This window comes from Oculina patagonica, chromosome 4, assembly GCF_052425735.1.
Source record: "Oculina patagonica isolate OP01 chromosome 4, crgOcupat, whole genome shotgun sequence".
In the NCBI taxonomy this organism is placed as follows: domain Eukaryota; kingdom Metazoa; phylum Cnidaria; class Anthozoa; order Scleractinia; family Oculinidae; genus Oculina; species Oculina patagonica.
In genome coordinates this window covers 12,930,654-12,948,786 of record NC_135761.1, presented here as the reverse complement: position 1 = coordinate 12,948,786, position 18,133 = coordinate 12,930,654, and the positions used below count along the sequence as shown (strand labels likewise).

General features: G+C 39.6%; 2 protein-coding genes across 4 annotated transcripts; one reads left to right on the top strand and one right to left on the bottom strand.

Annotated features, from left to right (window-relative positions):
* Positions 1-1,281: 1,281 nt before the first annotated feature.
* LOC144651470 (uncharacterized) lies at positions 1,282-8,279 on the bottom strand. 2 transcript variants are annotated; one of them, XM_078511410.1, is made up of 4 exons: positions 8,199-8,279; positions 6,356-7,215; positions 3,833-4,647; positions 1,282-2,920 (listed from the first exon to the last, which is right to left on the bottom strand). In XM_078511410.1, the coding sequence occupies exons 2-4, from the start codon at positions 7,179-7,181 to the stop codon at positions 2,726-2,728; spliced, it is 1,836 nt and encodes a 611-aa protein (XP_078367536.1). In that variant the 5' UTR covers positions 7,182-7,215; positions 8,199-8,279; the 3' UTR covers positions 1,282-2,725. The 2 variants fall into 2 exon arrangements, with proteins under 2 accessions (XP_078367536.1, XP_078367538.1); XM_078511412.1 differs by lacking the exon at positions 8,199-8,279 and adding an exon at positions 7,374-7,570.
* Positions 8,280-8,466: 187 nt separating this feature from the next.
* LOC144651443 (uncharacterized) lies at positions 8,467-16,462 on the top strand. Of its 2 annotated transcripts, none has more exons than XM_078511387.1 (4): positions 8,467-9,122; positions 11,300-11,441; positions 12,973-14,294; positions 14,777-16,462. In XM_078511387.1, the coding sequence occupies exons 1-4, from the start codon at positions 8,649-8,651 to the stop codon at positions 14,981-14,983; spliced, it is 2,145 nt and encodes a 714-aa protein (XP_078367513.1). In that variant the 5' UTR covers positions 8,467-8,648; the 3' UTR covers positions 14,984-16,462. The 2 variants fall into 2 exon arrangements, with proteins under 2 accessions (XP_078367513.1, XP_078367512.1); XM_078511386.1 differs by having other exon boundaries at positions 12,970-14,294.
* Positions 16,463-18,133: the final 1,671 nt, after the last annotated feature.

Genomic DNA, 18,133 nt, shown 5'->3' with positions numbered 1-18,133 from the left:
TTCGATGAATGAAGTGCCGACCTCCGCATTTTATTCTAAATAAGTGTCCAATAAAGTAAAGCAATCTCACTTTGCTTTATTTTTCCACGTGAGTTGCGTCATTGATGACTCGTGCTCTCAGGCGTCGTAGCGCTATTATTCAGTTTTCACAACCAAAATATTTACCGGTCAGTGTATTATTTTTGATCCTTTTAAGCATTAAGTGAATTTGTTTTTTGAATATGTTTACTTTTCTGTCAGCACGTATAGCGTTATTTTTGAGCAGCGGATAAAATTTGAGAGAAAAGATACGCCCGAGCACTTCGTGTATCTGCTCAACTCAAAAAGATGAAAAACGGATGACGTGACACGAGGTGACGTGACGCGAAACAAAAACGTGCCGTTGATGTGGTGTTAACTAAAACACGTCGCATGGCGAGCGTAATAATTTTTTATAACAATTTAAGTGTAACTATATGTAGTTCATAGCTGCTTTCAGTAATGTCACAATCTCACTTAATTTGCCTTAATTTTTTTCTTGCGTGAATGGGTCATTGATAGATTCATTGATAGTTTTTTCTTTAAATAAGCGTTCAATTATGTAACACAATCTCACTTTATTTCCCTGTGAATGTTTTATTTTTCCATGGGAATTGCGTCATGATGGTTCGTGCCCTCAGGCTTCGTAGCGCGAATTCTATTTCATCACAAAAATATTTAAGTGTAACCTTTGATCCTTTTTGGCGTTAAGTAAATTTGTTTTGTGAATATGTTTACTTTTCTGCCAGCACGTATAGCGTTATTTTGAGCAGCGAATAAAATTTGAGAGAAAGATGCGCGTTTCTGCACGACTCAAAAAGATGAAGAACGGATGATGACGTGACACGGAGATGATGTGACGCGAAACAAAAACGTGCATGAATGTTGTGTTTACTAAAACGCGTCTTTGAATGTTTTCTTACGTGAATGGGTCATTGATAGCCTATACTCTGAGGCTTCGTAGAGCGGATTCTATTCTCTTTTATCACCAGAGGATAAGTGTAACTGATCCTCTTTCGATTTGTTTTGTGAAAATTCAATTCAGTTCCCTGAAAGAGAGAGACCCTGGGAACGAGGTTGGAGAATAATTGTTTAGACATGCATTGAATGGCGTTTTTATAGAACCTTTCTGTCAGCACGTTCACCGTTAAATACATGAATTAATTGCGGTTTAATATCAGAATGGAGTGAGCGAGTGGTCGAGTGAGGGAAACACGTCACTTCAAGAATGATCACTACACCTCATTACCATTCGGTAAAAAAGTGTTATTGCTGTTGACTGTAAGCAAGCGCCCATGTCACCTGAGAATATCCAAACGACGCGGAACATTTGAATAATTAGGCTAAAGAGCAGCCATAAGGATAGGTACAGCATTTTCTCGAATAAACGCCCCCAGCGTTTATTTTCCGGGTTATTTTAAACTTGGCCTGGTGGACCCTGGTGGACCTGCAGTTTATTTGAGCCTGGTTTTCATTAAGCAGGGGGTTTATTCATTATTTTTGACAAACATATATCAGGCTTGTATACCTACAGCTATTATACCTCAAATAAATACCTAAGGGGCCAATTTTCAACTCCAACATGGAGACCCTGCGTTTAATTGAGAAACTTACGGTAAGTCTGCATACGAGCCTAGTGGCCCATCAGGCCGGAGCTTATCCCGGTTTTCGTAGCATGAAGCGACTAAATGGGCACTGTGAGAGGTGAGTGTCTTGCCCAAGAACACAACGCAGTGCCCCGACCAGATCTGAGTACAAGATTAAGGAATATGATCCATATTTTGAGGAATAGCTTGGAAGACATCGCTCGTGTGTCGTGCTGAATCAGTTTATTGACGTGTATCGACATCGAAGGGAGTTTTGATCGTTTGCTGGAGCCCATTACCTGTCGTTTTTGGTATGGGTCGTTTACCGACCTGCAGTTTTAAGGCATTGGTCGCGTGGTCGGCCTTCTTTTTGGTGTCCATGCTTAGCTTATTTTTTGTTCACTCCTGCCCTTTGGATTTTACTTGTCTATTCATTATGTTGGTTCTGCCGTTATTAGTTTAATCTAAACAAAACCCCTGTAACCTGCATGTCCTTGGACAAGACTGGGTTTATGTGAGTTTTGGAAAGGGGTAGTGGTTCACTGACTGCTGTAGTCAGTCACTCGCTGGTAGCTGGGCGGTGAGTGACTATATTTGTAGTGAGAATGGTTTACAATCAGTTGTTCAAAAAACTGCATCGGAAACAAGCACTTTATCCGAATACCGTAGATTCTCTAGTTCTTGTGTTTAAATTCGGCCGAGAGCGAGCTACGAATTCCTTTCGTGTCGCGCTCTACTGGCGACATCTCACAAGGTTACATGTCGTCATAAACAAAGCAAAATTAAAAAAAAAAACGCTAAAATGCTTTGAGAACAAGCATTTTCCATTTGCCTAATAATTCGGTAATTTAGTCCTTTATAACTTTTTAAAAGTTCTTCATATGCTTTAAATCCTTTTTTATCTGTTGTATGTAATTTTTCAATAACGTGTTATATCGATTATTTCAAAACCTCTATAATTTACTCTGATGGTCTGTACTACCTGTACATTGCTCTTTTTTCGCCGATGTGTTTTAAAAAACATCTCGTTAGCTGGGCTTTTGCTTTTGCAAACTTATTTCTCTGTTTCTTGTGAGAATTCAATGTCTTTGAGACGAAGCGCCTGTCATAGTGCGGTAGTTTCATGATGAATCCATATCATCGATGATCTCTTCCATATTTGGTCTTGCTTCAGGGTCCGTCTGAATACAGCGCCGTATGAGGCCTCGAAACACGTGATTCGTTACTAGGGCTACTTGCTCCTCGCGCTGTTTGGGATCTGGCAATTCCCGGATGCACATTTCGCAGAGAAGAACGCCAAAACTGAACACATCGATCTGTCAACAACAACAAGATAAACATGTTGGTCTTAATTCTAACCGGAGTGTCTCTCTCCACCCAGTAACACGTTGGGAGATATCTTGGGGATGGGGTCAGGCAAATTCGCTAGCATTTTTCATTCCGGGGAGAAGTTTTGAGAGGCTGAAGATCCGGAGTTTCCTAGTGGGGTCCAGGGGGGTCTCACCTACTCGAAATGTTCTAAAGTTGATATGTGCCAAGCAAGACACAGCAGTATGAACTCAATACTCTATTCATATACTGTAGTGATCATAATATTTAAATAGCGGGGAGGGTGGCTGTTTGGGGCAGGGGGAGGAGTGAAGCTTCCATCGTTAAGCCCCTCTAGATAGAACTGTGGGGCTGTTGCTGGGTTGGCGACAGGGTTGTGCTTCCCACTTCCTGCACTTTTACTCCTGGTTAACAACCCTTTGCTTGAGGTTTCTGCTTGTCATTAATTCTCATATTATGCAATGTTTCAAAAAATTAGGAAACCAACTTCCTGCCCTTTTATCTCGCCCACCTCCCATAAAGTTCCTGCCCTGCTGACCCCCTCCACCCTACAGAGCTACATCAGAATGAACTTTTGGGCCATATCTCAATGCATCTCTTGCAGAGAAGATATATGAAGTATGCAACAAGGACACCTCCTTTATCAGACTATACTGACAAGAAGAAGTGTCATAGTCAAAAGTGATTCATGCTTGAAGTGCACAGAAGTTGCAAGCAATATTGTCAAAACAAGCCTATTACATATACTTGAATTAAGAAATACAAAATAATCAGTTTTACATTAAAAGTTTAACAACAAAGTACTAACAATTATTCAACAAAATTAAAAATTAAAATTAATCCATTTACCAACATCTACTGGAAATGTTTAGGTACTGTGGGCGGTTATATCAACTAACCTTGACTGTTTGATTTGAAGTAAGTGCTTCAGGCGCACTGTAAATCATAGCTCCAGGGGTGACTGTCATGGTCTGTTGCATGAAATTAGCAGTACCATAATCTGACACTTTGCCTCGCCACTGGTCACCATTTCTCCATAGCAGCACATTTGCACTACTGATGTCGCGGTGAATGATGGGCGGCTCACTTTTGTGCAAGTAATTGAGTGCTTGAGCTATATCCAGAGAAATAATGGAGATATCTCTGGGAGAGAGAGGTCGCTGTTCCAACAATGCTCGCAGACTTGATTCCATAAGCTCTGTTACAAACAGAGGACTTCCTTCATCATTTGTCGCCCCAATGAACTGCAGCAGACAAGGGTGGCGGCATCTTGAAGCAATGTTCATTTCTCTTTCAAATAAACGTCTATTGTAAGGAGAGAGGATCAATTCGTGGATTTGTTTAACAGCCACTTTGCAGCCTCTAAATCTACCCAGGGCAACAGTTCCCCACCCACCAACCCCAAGGCAGTCATCTGTCATGTGAATTTCATCCCGGGAAATGACCCAATCACATGGCTCTTTTTGGCGATACTCATCCAGTGCCTGCTGAGCTGTTGATAAAGTTTTTTCAAGTTCATTGACATGTTCTTCTTTATCTCTCAACTCTATCTCTAAGTTGATCACTCTTTGTTCAGCTTCTTCTTTAGCTTGTTTTACTTGTTCCAGTTCTTCTTCCAGACTTTCTTGACGTTTTAGTAAGTCAACTCGTTCTTTCTCCCAATTACTATGTTTTTCGATTTTTTCTTTGAGCTTCAGACCTCGATCAGGAGTATCTGTGAACCAAAGTGGAATGATTTTAAAAAAAAGTTAAGTACAGTAAAAACCCACGAGTAAGAACCTAGTATTTTTTTAGGTTAGCCTATTAAAACAAGTTCTTACATAAATGGTAGTTAACACAAATTTAGGCTATTTAGGTTCTTAATAGGTTCTCATTTTCTGAAAAAAATTTACATTGATGCTTATAGAGCTTTTAGTGGTATTCGGCCTATTCCTTATATAAAATTTGCATACCACATAAGTGCATATGCAAAAATGAAGCACTAATCATGCATTTAGAATTGACATTATATACATGCGCAGTAATGCTTTGTCCAAACTTATTTCTCAACAGTAAACATTTTTTATCAATTTTAGAAAACAAGAACCTGTTTCCAAATTTGAGGCTAAATAGGTTCTTATAAAAATGGGGTCTAATTTGCAAATTTTAGCCTAATTAGGTTCTATTAGGTTCTTACTCACAGGTTTTTACTGTACTATAAAGTACACTACTGTGTAAATTTTTGTTTCATTCTATATATCATGCATTTTGTTTGTTGCAGTGTAATGAATAAAAATATTAAATTGATGAGTGACTTGAATTAAATTATTTTTTCGCTGTTGGTTTTTAGGTTTGTTTTATAAAAGTTATGCAATTATAAAAAATGCAAAAAAGTTCAAGAGTAGTTTGATAGAATATGGGAATTCGGAGTGGACAAACAAAATAATGAAACTACCTTTCTATATCTATCCCCCCCACCCACCCACTAATAAAATGTACAAATTAAATTTTTAATCAAGTTTGATACTTACCGCGCCACTGTGGTGGTCAATCGCGATACAGATACTCCACGATAAAAACGTGAGTTTTATTTGATACGTATTCCTAAATTCATGTAGTTTGTTGCCTAGTTGTTTTGCGGCTCGGTGGACGAGTCAGTGTATTTATGACCAGAGCTATTACTTTCTACAAGCACGTCTATCATGTAAAAATCACCAAACGGAAGCCATTTTGGTCTGTTTACGAACGCAAACACAGCCTTGTGGGAGATTTCAAAATGTTGGAAAGCTATCGGCTTGTGGATAGTGTAGATTATTTTAAAGTGAAAAATACAAGGCAATGCTTATTTTGAATAATTTATTCAAAATCGTACTTGTCAAACCAGGCGAGTGATCAGTGATTTGTAAAATATATCGCCCAAGTGCTATTTTCCAACCCTGTTAAATAAGTTTTGCTTCAGTTAAAAGATAAGTTCTGAATAAGTTGTGTTCATTTAAGGGGTGATTCAGTTCTGTAAATAGTGTACCTATAAGAAACAAGTAAAAGCATAAAGCTTGATCTAAAAGAGAGGGTCCTGAAGGGGTAAAATGGGAACTGGAATTTGGGCAAATTTTCACTGGGAAAATGGCATTTGGGTCATTGGGACTGGAAATTACAAACCAAAAAACAATAGGACTGAGACTGGGATTCGGAAAATTTGGGAAAATAATAGGCTGGGAAATGGTATTTGGGCAAATTTGGGCTGGGAAAAGGGATTTAAAACCCCACACCTACCCCACCACCCACCCTCCCCCTGCCCTTTAGGTACCTCAAAACAGGTTTAAGGTTGGAGATCCAGGGAGATCATCTCCACCAAAAATTAGGGGAAGTTTCGTTCTCCAGGTTACTCCCTATCCATTCTAACATCACCTTTGTTGACCCAATGTGTATTCAGATTTACCAACCTGAACTCATGTCCTGCTGCTTCTGTCCAGCATCCTGTTTGTTTAAAAATTGCATCCATTGTGGCACAGATGGTGGCAGTGCCACCGAGCCAGCCATGCCCATATTTGAAGGCATCCCTGCCAGGAGCCGAGAGAATGGTTTGGTACTGCTTGGGCTCGTTGCTTTAGTGGATGTGTTTGTAGAGCTGTTTGATACAAGAGAGGAGTAATTTGATACACCACCATGGCTGCGTCGTCCAATTATTGTTTCTGGCTGACGATTTACTGGTGAATAAGTAACCAAAGTTTCTGTTGTGTTTGATGAAGCATTCAATTTTGCATTCAAGCGATCCAAGTATGTTGGGAATGTTGCTGAGTCTCCACTCTCTGTGGCAACCACGTTCCGAGGGTCTCTCTCTCCCTGCCCCGCAAGAGCGCTTTGGGGACGGGGAGAGAAAGACCCTGACTGAAGATTAACCGGTGAATAAGTAACCAAAGTTTCTGTTGTGTTTGATGAAGCATTCAATTTTGCATTCAAGCGATCCAAGTATGTTGGGGATGTTGCTGAGTCTCCACTGTCTGTGGCAACCTCTTTCCCAGGATCTCTCTCTCTGTGCCCCCCAAGAGCGCTTAGGGGGTGTGGAGAGAAAGACCCTGGGAATGAGGTTGTGTCTGTGGTTTCATTGACTGATTGTTTCTGCTCAAAGTAGTTATGAGGAGAAGAAACAACAGGTGGACTAGATTCATTGTCACAGCTGGGCCTCCTCTTCCACAGAGGCAGTTTTGGCCTTCCTCTTTGTGATTCACTTGTATCAGGCCTTTGGCTCTCACGCCATCCTCTAGGCATTGTTTGTGTGATGTCAACCTTTCAGTCAGTCTCTCTACAAGACAAGTTGAAAATAAATTGTGTTATTAATGATAGCTTTCACCACAATCAGTTTATTTATATTATTAATACTGAATTAACTAGTACATTATCATTGAGAATCATACGTCAAGTATTAATAATTAAATAAATTTAATCTAACAATAAAAGTACCTTATACTGCAAAGGTGGTAACCTCCTGAATTTCTATTTCTTGGGCTAGCATTCCTGATGTTTGGCCAATATGAGCTTAAAATTGTTTTCTGCTTAAAAAGTACCCCCTCTTAGTCCCTCAGTCTCTCAAAAAACCATTTCAGCTTAAATAAATTATGGAACTAGTAAACTTTAAATATACGTTGTACTGTAGGCAAGAGCACACGAGAAAAGAAATACCTGTAGCTTACAAGGTATATTGACATTTTCTTTGCCTTATCGCAACAATGCTTGCAGTGAAGATAAAATGATTTTATTAAAATTCTGCACAGGCGGCCCAAGCGCACTATGTGAATTATTCATAAAGTTTTAGCGAACGTGACCCTTGCCTTTGAGCGGTGTTGTGTTACAAAGATGCGATTTATATTAGGGTTTGTATGGGAACTCAACGATTTTCTTTCAAAAGGAATAATATGTTCCACTATAACTTCGTTTATAGTGGAACACCACCAGCCAGCGCTAACTCACCGAAAACACTTCAAAATGGCCTGAGAAGCGGACAAACAACAAAGTATACAACAAGGCAATAAGGTTAGTCGATTTTATTAGCGAAACATTACATATTATTCCTTTTGAAAGAAAATCGTTGAGTTCCCATACAAACCCTTATAAATCGCATCTTTGTTCACATAGTGCGCTTTCCGCCTGTGAATTCTGGAGCTTATTTTGCAGCTTCCTCAGCTCCGACCCCGAGAAAAATATTGAAGTTTATAACCAGTAAAACAAGATAGATTATCGCAAAAATAATGATAAGCAAAATGACCAAAGCAAGAAAAGCTAACAAACCAAAAAAAGCTGATCAAAGATGGACGTCTATAAATATGCTCAGATCTTGTTTACACACTAGCGCCATCTTGAATGAAGATTTTCTCCCCAGACCTCCCACGGTTAATTTATTCACTATGGCGGAAGGAGTGTAGAAGGCGTGACCCAGCTGGTGCTTTGGAAGAATCGCGCTACACTGGCCAACAGAAGCGAATTTTCAGAGTATTGCTTTAATTTTTTATTAACCTGAAAATATTGTCCTTGTAGAAATCTACAAGTCAGTTTGAAATAGCGTGGAACGTTGCATCACCCCCTCTGATTTAATAGTGGTCACGTAGAAATCGAAATCTTGCCTCGTCATCGAATCATGTACTTTACTGGATGATCGTGGCTTTATATGAAGCTATATTTATAGCTAGGGCGTGGTGGTTTATTTTCTCACTTCTCGGTGCATAGTTTATCGTCTGAGCCATGGAAAAGAAAAGTTATTTCATCCTACTTCGCGATCTGGAAGACCCTTCGAGCCAAGCTTCTGGCATGCTATGGGGAATGTTGTCAAATTACGTTTACGGGACTTCACCTCCGATAGCACTGAAAGGCGAATTATTTGAAGCTCTACCAGCAGATGAACAACCTGTTGGAATCGAGGACAAGATTGCTTTACGTGGGCTTAAGCAAAAATGTTTGAATGTCGAGTGTCCTAAAGAAGATTTACAAGTTATAACCGAAGATGACGCCCAAATATTGCTCGCTGTCCAGTCCTATAATGAAAGGTGTAGATTGTTGATTGAAAGGCAAGAACTGCTGAGATGGGGTGTGACTGAGAATGAAGGAAGCCAGGTGCTTGTGTGGATGGATGATATGAAGAAGAATGTGGCTGCAGTTGTTCATTCTAAAGGAGCACTTCCGCCTTATGATGGGATCATGTTTGGTGTTGAGATTGTGGTGAGTTTATTTGTAACAATTAACCTGAAGATCAATACCAAAATTCCCTGTAATTTCATTGTAATTTTAATTTATGAATTTTATATTGTACAGCTTGGGAGGATATTTTTTTATACACAAGACATTTTGCATGGTGTCTGACATTTGCAGACTGGAGACTGCAGAGACTGATAGAATATGTTGTGTTGTCATTACCATTGGGCAATTCCAGAAAATATCCGTACCATACCACGGACGGCTTTTTGGAAATCTGAGGGCAAGGGGGGGTTCTTTGAACTGGAATTCCGAAGGCATGGGGGGATACTTACGATTGGAATTTCGAAGGCATGGGGGAGTTCCAGATCTTGGATTTCCAGAGGAGACAACAAGAGTGTGTTCCTTGAAAATGCTTAATTTTTGGAATACCAAGTTGCAAATAAAGCACGAACTGACGACCGTGTCGCGGAACTGAGCAGGATACAAGACATTAGTATCGATCGATCAGGCATGTGTTTGCGTTCATTTACAAAAGAAAATGATAAAATGTGGTTTATACATCAAGCTTCAGAGGCCTTAACTGATTGATGAACTTCTTCATTTGCTCTTTGTTTTCTTGTCAAGAAAAAGCATTTAGTCCATTCAGTGGAGTGGGAAACTCTTTTGCTACTCTTCGAGGCACCATTTTGAAGCACGTGGGGTTGGGAGCGACTGCTGACCCAGAAGGCCGGTGCTTTTTCTTGGCCAAATCGGTCAGTCCACCTCTATAATTTTCATTCAAATCCGAATTTGTATTATTATTACTTGAAAACTTTGTGTGTTATAGTTTCACTGCAATGGACAGTAGATGTCGTTTTTATGCCAATTTTTAAAAGAAGTTTCGTTTCATTGCTTGTTTTTGTGACAATACTGCCAACATACTGAGGAAGACCGACCAAAGTGATCCGCACTTCGTTTAGTATCCATGATCTGAGCTTACTGACATGAAAAGTCTGGAATCTGGGCCAAATTCTCAGCTAATCTGCGATCTGCTCTTTTTTCGAAAATCCGCGGATCCGCTCAATATGTCGCAAAAATCCACAATCTGCGCTTTTTTTCAGGCCAAATCCGTTGATCCGTGAACCTATTCACCCCCTCATACACACAATGAAATCTGTTGATTTCATTTGTAAAGTTTTATCTCATTCAGCTCTACGGCTGTTATTTTAAAGCTTCAATAAGCTATCTATTTATTTATCATGCCCACCCCTAGGAAGGTCACTGTTAATTTTAACAGGGAGAGGGTTTCAAATTTTAAAGGAAAGTACAAAACTGGAAAAAAAAAATAACAATAGATCTCAAAATTGAATATTTTACAGATATTTGTTGTTGCTTTTCATTCATGTTAAAATAAGTTACTGTCAGTAATGCTTACTGGTACATTCTAGATAGTGACATAATATTTGTTACTAAAATGTGTTGTTGTTTATTTGGTTTTGAGAAGAATAATTAATTCATGTGGGACACTAAATAAAAAAATTCCTAAAAGAAACTTACACTGTCATGACTACATATAACTTGAGTATAACATTTACAGTAGAACCCTGGTAAATTGAACTCGGATAACTTGAACAACCCGCTTACATGAACTAACTTCCATTACCCTTGGATTTTAACCTTACTTTTCAGTCATTTTTATTCGTCTTATTTATCAGTCATAAGTTACCAGCATAACGTATTTTCATCAAGCTACAATATGTTTTACAAGATAATTTACAACACTAACTGCCCTAAACAGTTGACAGGTTACTTAATGAAATGATCACAGAGACATTGTCGATCCTTTAGAGATCCAACACTATTAGATCTACCACAAGTTAAGATCAAATGTGGACAGACCTCGTTTAGGTTTTCGGCTGCAAGTGCCTGGAACAAACTGCCAAGAGAGATTTATGAGCTCACAACACTTGCACAATTTAAAAGCAAAACATTCACTCATCTAATAAACATGGATAGTGCAAATCACACTTGTACAATTTAAATTTTTGTATATAATTCATACTTTTTTGATTTTTAATATTGTAAATTTTATGCTTGTAATTTTTTATACTGGTCACCGATTAATACCAGTCAATCTCGACTGATCGGTCTTTACCAGCCAGGATAAATAAAGATATCATCATCATCATCATTAATTTTTCTCTTTCCTCTTTTCACTTTAGGATCCTCGTTTTCGGAACAGAGGTACAACTGATGGATTGTTCAGATGTCAGAGATATTTCAGATGTGCCCCAGGAGCTGGATTATTTGTGTCACTGGATAAACTTACACTTCCTTTGGACGAAACAGATGACAGTGTGAAAGGTAATGAAATACATTTAATGTAATTTTTATTATTATTGAACAATGATTATTATTCATCTGTCTTCCATACATAACAGATATTTTGAGATATATGTCGGTTGCCAAGATTTGTTCAAAGTCTTGCAAAATGTTGCATAAACCGCAGTTTTTCTTACTGCAAAATGTGTTCGAAAGCCAAAATGTTTATATGTAATGCTTTTGAATGGTATACTATGGAATATCCCACGAGTCACTTGTATTTTCTCTGTTTTCACACGGGCGTTAAGGCTAGTGTGTATACCAAGAAAATACAAGTGACAAGTGGGATGTTCCATAGTTTACCACGAGAAAGTGTTGTGTAACTATTTATACCATGCCATAGAAAATCTGCTTACTAAATTTTATCGAGAATAAGATCGCAGCGCAAGATGGGAAGGTTGGGTTGAATACTGTCAAGTATACAATGGTTTTCCTGTAATCTGATTGGCTGTATTTTCTATGACATGGTATAAATAATGGTAATAGATGCAAATAGTATCTCCCAGTTTATAATATATTTGCCACCTCTGGCTATGTACTGGACACTGTGTTTATATTATAAAGAGAATTAAGATTAAAAATTGAACTGTAACCAGGATAAGACATATTAAAAGTGTAAAAAAGCGTTCTCTGGTTTAAAAAGTTAATAAAAATACAAAAATATGTAAATGCTATAGTAAAATAGCCGAAAGCTCATATTTTTATTAACTTTTTAAACCAGAGAACGCTTTTTTACACTTTTAATAAGAATTAAGATTCTATTACTTATTACGGGCCCTTTCTCTTTGAACTTTAAAATTGACTGGCAAGTGGTGCAAATTATATTAATTTCTGATTGTTCCCTTGGGTCAACCTTGTTTCCAGGCACTTTTCTTAAGTAACACAGTTGCCATTGGGTTACTGGTTGTTGCCGCCAGATTATATTCCTTTGGCTTTGGCTGTACGGTAGTCTTTATGGACGGGCCATTTATTTTTTGAGGGGGGGGGGGGGTAACGAGTGGGGAATTTTTTCTGGGTAAGAATTTTTTTCAGCAGTGGTATTTGCTAGAATTTTCTTTACCAACAGATCACTCTGCAAGATTTTTTTTGCACCCTCCATGTTTAACAGGTGGGGCTTGCTGGCTTTTTTTCCCTGTGCTTACCTATGTACGCAGGGATGTAGCTAAGAGCCCAGCTGGCTTTTCTGGCCTTGGCAGCTCTAAACCTTTACCTAATTAAGTCTTTGTTTTCAGGTGAAATTTCAGCCGGATTTAAGTTATATTTCAGCCGGTTAAATTAGCCGGCAGCCGGCCCTTAGTGACATCCCTGTGTACGTTTTTTCTTCCTACTTTTTTTCTGCGAATTTTTTTTTAAATGCCCAACCCTCCTTCCCCCCCCCCCCCCCCCCGCCAGAAAAACCACATTAAATGGACCATCCCTTAGAAACTAGTCTATAAAAAAGGAAGCACTCCTCACCCTTGTGATGTTTGATCATTGTAGAAATAGCTGATATTTAATTCATCTGTTTCAGAAGAGAGCGTCCAAGATGATTACACATGTATAGAGGAGGACGAAATAAGGCCAAGCGGAGAGGATTCTGGGATGGAGTGTTCAGAACACTCGTTAATGGAAGCAGAGCTTCTTCAAGAAAAAAGCGAGGCCTTGATTTTGGGCGAAAAGAAAACAGATGATTCAGAAACAAATGGCAAAGATGAGGAATGCGAGAAACACGAGTGTGACAACGATAATCTTCTAAAAGAAAAGAAATTGAGCGAGATTGAAGGAGAGGACTTTAAACAATTATACTACAAGGAGAAGAAACTCTTGCAGGAGGCACAATACCGCCTAAAAGAAAGCAAGTTCAGGATTTCCAGTTTGGAAAAACGCCTGGACGAAGAACTCACATTAAGGGAAAAGCGTGCAGAGAAATGCAATGCTTTGCACAGGGATTTAAGCGAAGAAGCCCTTCTCAGAGCCGAGGCGGAAAGTCTGTTAGAGGAAGAACGAAGTAAGATTCGTAAAATGCAGAAACGGTTTGACCGCGAGTGGGCAGAATTCGAGAGGCGTTTGATTGAAGAGAGGGCTACAAAATCAGACATGGAGAGGCAGTTAAATGACTTGACCAGACAAATAGAGGAGGAAAGAAATGCAAAGATAACGTTACAAAGAGCGTTAGAGACTTTACAAGAAAGAATAAGACTTCAGGGAGAGTTTGAGCAACAAAGACAACAACAACAACAAGACATAGTGGTCCACAGTGAAGCACGTGGGGACGAGCCTCAGCCAGACTTAGAGTCACGTGACTGGATTATCAGCCGCGATGAAGTTGAAGTGTCCGAAGAGAGAAGTTTGGGCACTGGCGGTTGGGGCGTCGTGAAGGAGGGGAAGTTTCGCGGATGTCAAGTGGCCGTGAAGCAGATTCACGAACTGATTCTGTCGCCTCACAACAGGCGCTTGTTTATGAGAGAGATGGGCATTGCTTCGAGATGCCGACATCCGTGCCTGCTGCAGTTTATCGGAGCTACAAACGACGACGGTATACCTTTGTTTATCACAGAACTGATGGACACTAGCTTAAGAGATCTACTCGAGAAACAGCCTCTTGAAAAAGCTAATATCGTCACCATTGCACTTGACGTCACTAGAGCTTTGAACTATCTGCATCTGAACAGACCACCCATAATTCACCGCGATATTAGCAGCGCCAACGTGTTGCTATGGCGACGAGACAACCAATGGCGGGCCAAAGTGGCCGATTATGGTACTGCTAACTTCATGAGACAGTGTAGGACCATAAATTCAGGGGCTGTTATATACTCCGCGCCAGAGGCCCTCTCACAGGAGCAGTCGCCAAAGGTTTGTCATATTTTATTTCTAACGTCTTCGTTAAAGGAGAAGTTTACTCCAGAATGGCCATTTGTTTTCTTTACGCCAATAAAACGTTTATACAAAGATATGTTATTCACCAAAATTTCAGCCTCCAAAGACGGTGAAAAGATTTTTGTATTTCCTGGAGCTCTGTTTGAGCAACATGGAGCTGCACAAACAGGCATTTTGACAAACAAAAGCTACTACAAAGAAACAAGGAGTTTCGCCGATTAAAATTTTCCCGCCAAACTTCAGGCTGAGCTCTTTGACGTCACGCATACATCACCAGCTCCAAGATGGCGGCGTTCAGTTCTCGAGTTTTGGAAAAGATTTCGTAGGGTTATAGCGCACGTTAGAGGCTGAAATTTTGGTGAATAACATACCTTTGTAAAGAAAATAAATGGCCATTCTGGAGTGAACTTTTCCTTTAATTGTCCTTACCCTAACTTCCAAGTGTCTCTTCTTTGCAGATTGATGTTTACAGTTTTGGACTGTTGCTGTGTGAGATGTGCATCCGGGAACTTCCTGTACCTCATCAGACTCAGGACCAGATCTCTTTGATAAAGGATAGAGTCTTCAAAGACCTGGTGACGAGCTGCGTGCGACAAGATCCTGTAGAAAGACCGAACATGGCAGAAGTTATCAGCGAGCTGGAGAAACTGGAGCAAAAAAATTAAATGTGAAATGCGAGTACATGTAGTTTAAGAGCTTGAGCAATGGGGGTAGGGTAGGGGCTTATACCAACATTCATATTAATTTATTTATTTACGAATATTTTGATTACGTTTTCCATTTCACATGTTGTCATACTAATTCATGTAAAGGATTTGGGTAGGATCATTTGGGTGGGAGGGGATTAAGTCATAAATGTCCTTAGTAACTTGATTCAACTTCAAAACATATTTAGTTTGGCAGGGGCTGCCGTTGCAGAATCCCGGGCGGAATCCGTACATTGACACACATAATTTATTTGTAGTGGTCATGGGGCCAGAAGCGATTCCACTGGCTAGGAGTAGTATGACATCCCCGGCATGCGACAAAAATTACACTTCTAGTCACGCTTGCACCTGCCACAAAGCCTCACTGGTTTGGATTTTTTGAGCTTGTTGCGTGACAAGTTACAAGTTACCCAAGTAACGCAACATTGCTTCCAACTGATCGTCAGCGTTATGCGGCGAGTCAAGTAGCGGCTATGAGGGAGAAGGCGCGTTTGCGTGACTAAAGGTGTGATCTTCAGTGCGAGCTGGCAAACGAGATGTTCTGAAGTCGTGTAGAAAAAAAAATGCCTCCAGAATGGAACCAGGTTATTTTGCAGCCATGCCACTTAAAAAAACTAAAGCACAAGTTAAAAAAAAAAAAAACGTATTAGCAAAACATGTTGAAAATAAAAAGTCGGCTTAAAATTACAAATCAGCGTTGATATTAAATTGATTTCTTTTTTGAAAGCTGTACAAAAGAAATTCACAAAATTATTTTCGTATCATATAATAATGAAGGTACGATTGATTGCCTGATTATTATTGATTCAAATGAACGCAACGCTAACGAATGTTTTTTTATTTTCTTGTACCTACGCAGAGAAAATAGCAAAAAACTTGGACATCGTTTAAGACTCCGACACAAAAACGATAAAAACCATAATTAAAATTGTCCAAAAAATGGCACAGCATTTAACATGCAGTAACGTGTAGCGCACTCTTATAGTATATGTAACTTTGGGAAGGTGGAAGTTAACTAGAACACAGCAGTTTGAAAGACCGGCTCCTGGACCAAAAGGAAGCTTTTGAAATTCAGTCTGTGTGCTGTCATTTATCTGAGCTAATCTGTATTTAAGAAAGCTTAGTTCTCTCTTTTTCCACATATTTTAATAAACCATTGACAGTTACTTCATTCAGTTTGTTTCATTAAGGATTATTTAGGCTAGTTAGGTTCTAAAGTCAATATAAAGTAAATTGTAGGGTAGGTAGGTTAATATTACAAATTTAGGTTATTATAAATTAAACGGTAAAATAACTTAAGAAATTACTTGACTCATTCCAAGAGATATAAAATCGATTAAAACAAATGTATAGGGTTGGGTTTAGTAATAAGAAAATAAGTAAAAACAAATGTTTAGGGTCGTGCTAGTAAAGAAATAAATAAACATATGATGTTTATTCTGTGTTTAAAAACTTTTATCTCACTTTTATTTTTTTTTTCGGGCGAAACGCTTCGATTGAATTTTTTTTTTTTCGATAGAATAAAAATTGCAAACACGATAGGCTTGCATACGGGCTGAACTGTGTAACTCAACAAGAAACCGCGCATCCTCGGAGACCCAGGGGCAGTTAGTGGAGAAATTCCACTCTTCATCCTAAATACAATATTCCTCCTTGGACCGCCATTCATCCGCAAAAAATTAAAACTGCGTTTGCTGCTGAATAAAAGTTGTGTTACTAGTATATTGTAGCGTGACAGTCACTACACGACAGGGAGACTTACAAGCGCCGTGTCTGTTGACTCTGTTTGAACGCAAAACCCTGAGCAAGAAGATGCTCTGACACTGTTGAGGCATCAATTGTCCAAGTGTTTGACAATAATAGTATTATTTTCGTTCTTGACTTTTCTTCGCCGATTTTTATTTCGCCCGTATAGACTTTTCCCCGCCCCACTAACTGCCCCTGGGTCTCCGAGGATGGAAACCGCGTAGAGCACAAAGCAAACTACACCCGGGAAGTTAGAAAGGACCAATACTAAGGGCGCTTTCAATTGTCAGAACTGGTCGGCCAGACCTGTATATTTGAGAACAGAATTCCATTCTTAGTAAGATTTGTCCTGTCAAATCAGTCAATTCATAAATATTATGCACTGTTGCAGTGGAATTTTTTTCCGGCCTCATGGGCCCGATGAGGATAAGTATTAAGGAGCGTTTACACGACAGAAAAATTTGGGTACGGACCCGTCAAAAATGGTCCGAACCTCACCACTTTTGTAGAGAAACAGTCAAATCAAAACGAGGCCATAGGCGCCTATGGCCCCGTTTTGATTTGACTGTTTCTCAACAAAAGTGGTCAGGTCCGGACCATTTTTGTGACGGGTCCGTACCCAAATTTCTCTACCGTGTAAACGCGCCTTATGACCTCGTTTTGATTTGACTGTTTCTCAACAAAAGTGGCTAGCTCCGGACCATTTTTGTGACGGGTCCGTACCCAAATTTCTCTACCGTGTAAACGCGCCTTTAGTTGCAGTGGATTTGTGGAAAAATCTCGTGGAAAAGGTCCATTTCACATTCTAAACCACCGGACCGGCCGGCCAGTTCAGACTAATGGAAAGCGCCTAAAGAATAACCGAAAGAGAGAAACTATATTTGATGAGTTCTCTAAGATCATTCTTTTTTGAAGGGGTATAAATAAAACAGCGATTCGCCTTGCTCACAAATGAGTCCGTGTAGTCACAGGGTCCCCATATTTGGGGGGGGGGGGGGCAGGGGGGTCTGAACCTCCCGCTTCCCGTACCTTTTACTCCCGCCTCCCACCCGTTTCCGTAGCTGTTCTCTCCTGTTTGTTCCATGTCTATTGCGAAATATTATGAAATGTTAGGAAATTTCACTCGTTTTCTCCCGGTTCCCGCCACCTTAAGAATCCCGCCTACCGCTCTCTCTCCTCCCGCTTCAATTCCTGCCCCTTTTCTCCCGTGCTCCCGCCCCCCTTTCCCCTTCCACATATTTGTATGTTCGAAATATAAAGAAATGTATGGCGTTATTAAAAAGGTCTTATTATCGTAAACTTATTTCGATTAATGTCTATGTTTAAGCTCAATATAAGCGTAAATCTACCTCAGCTTTATCT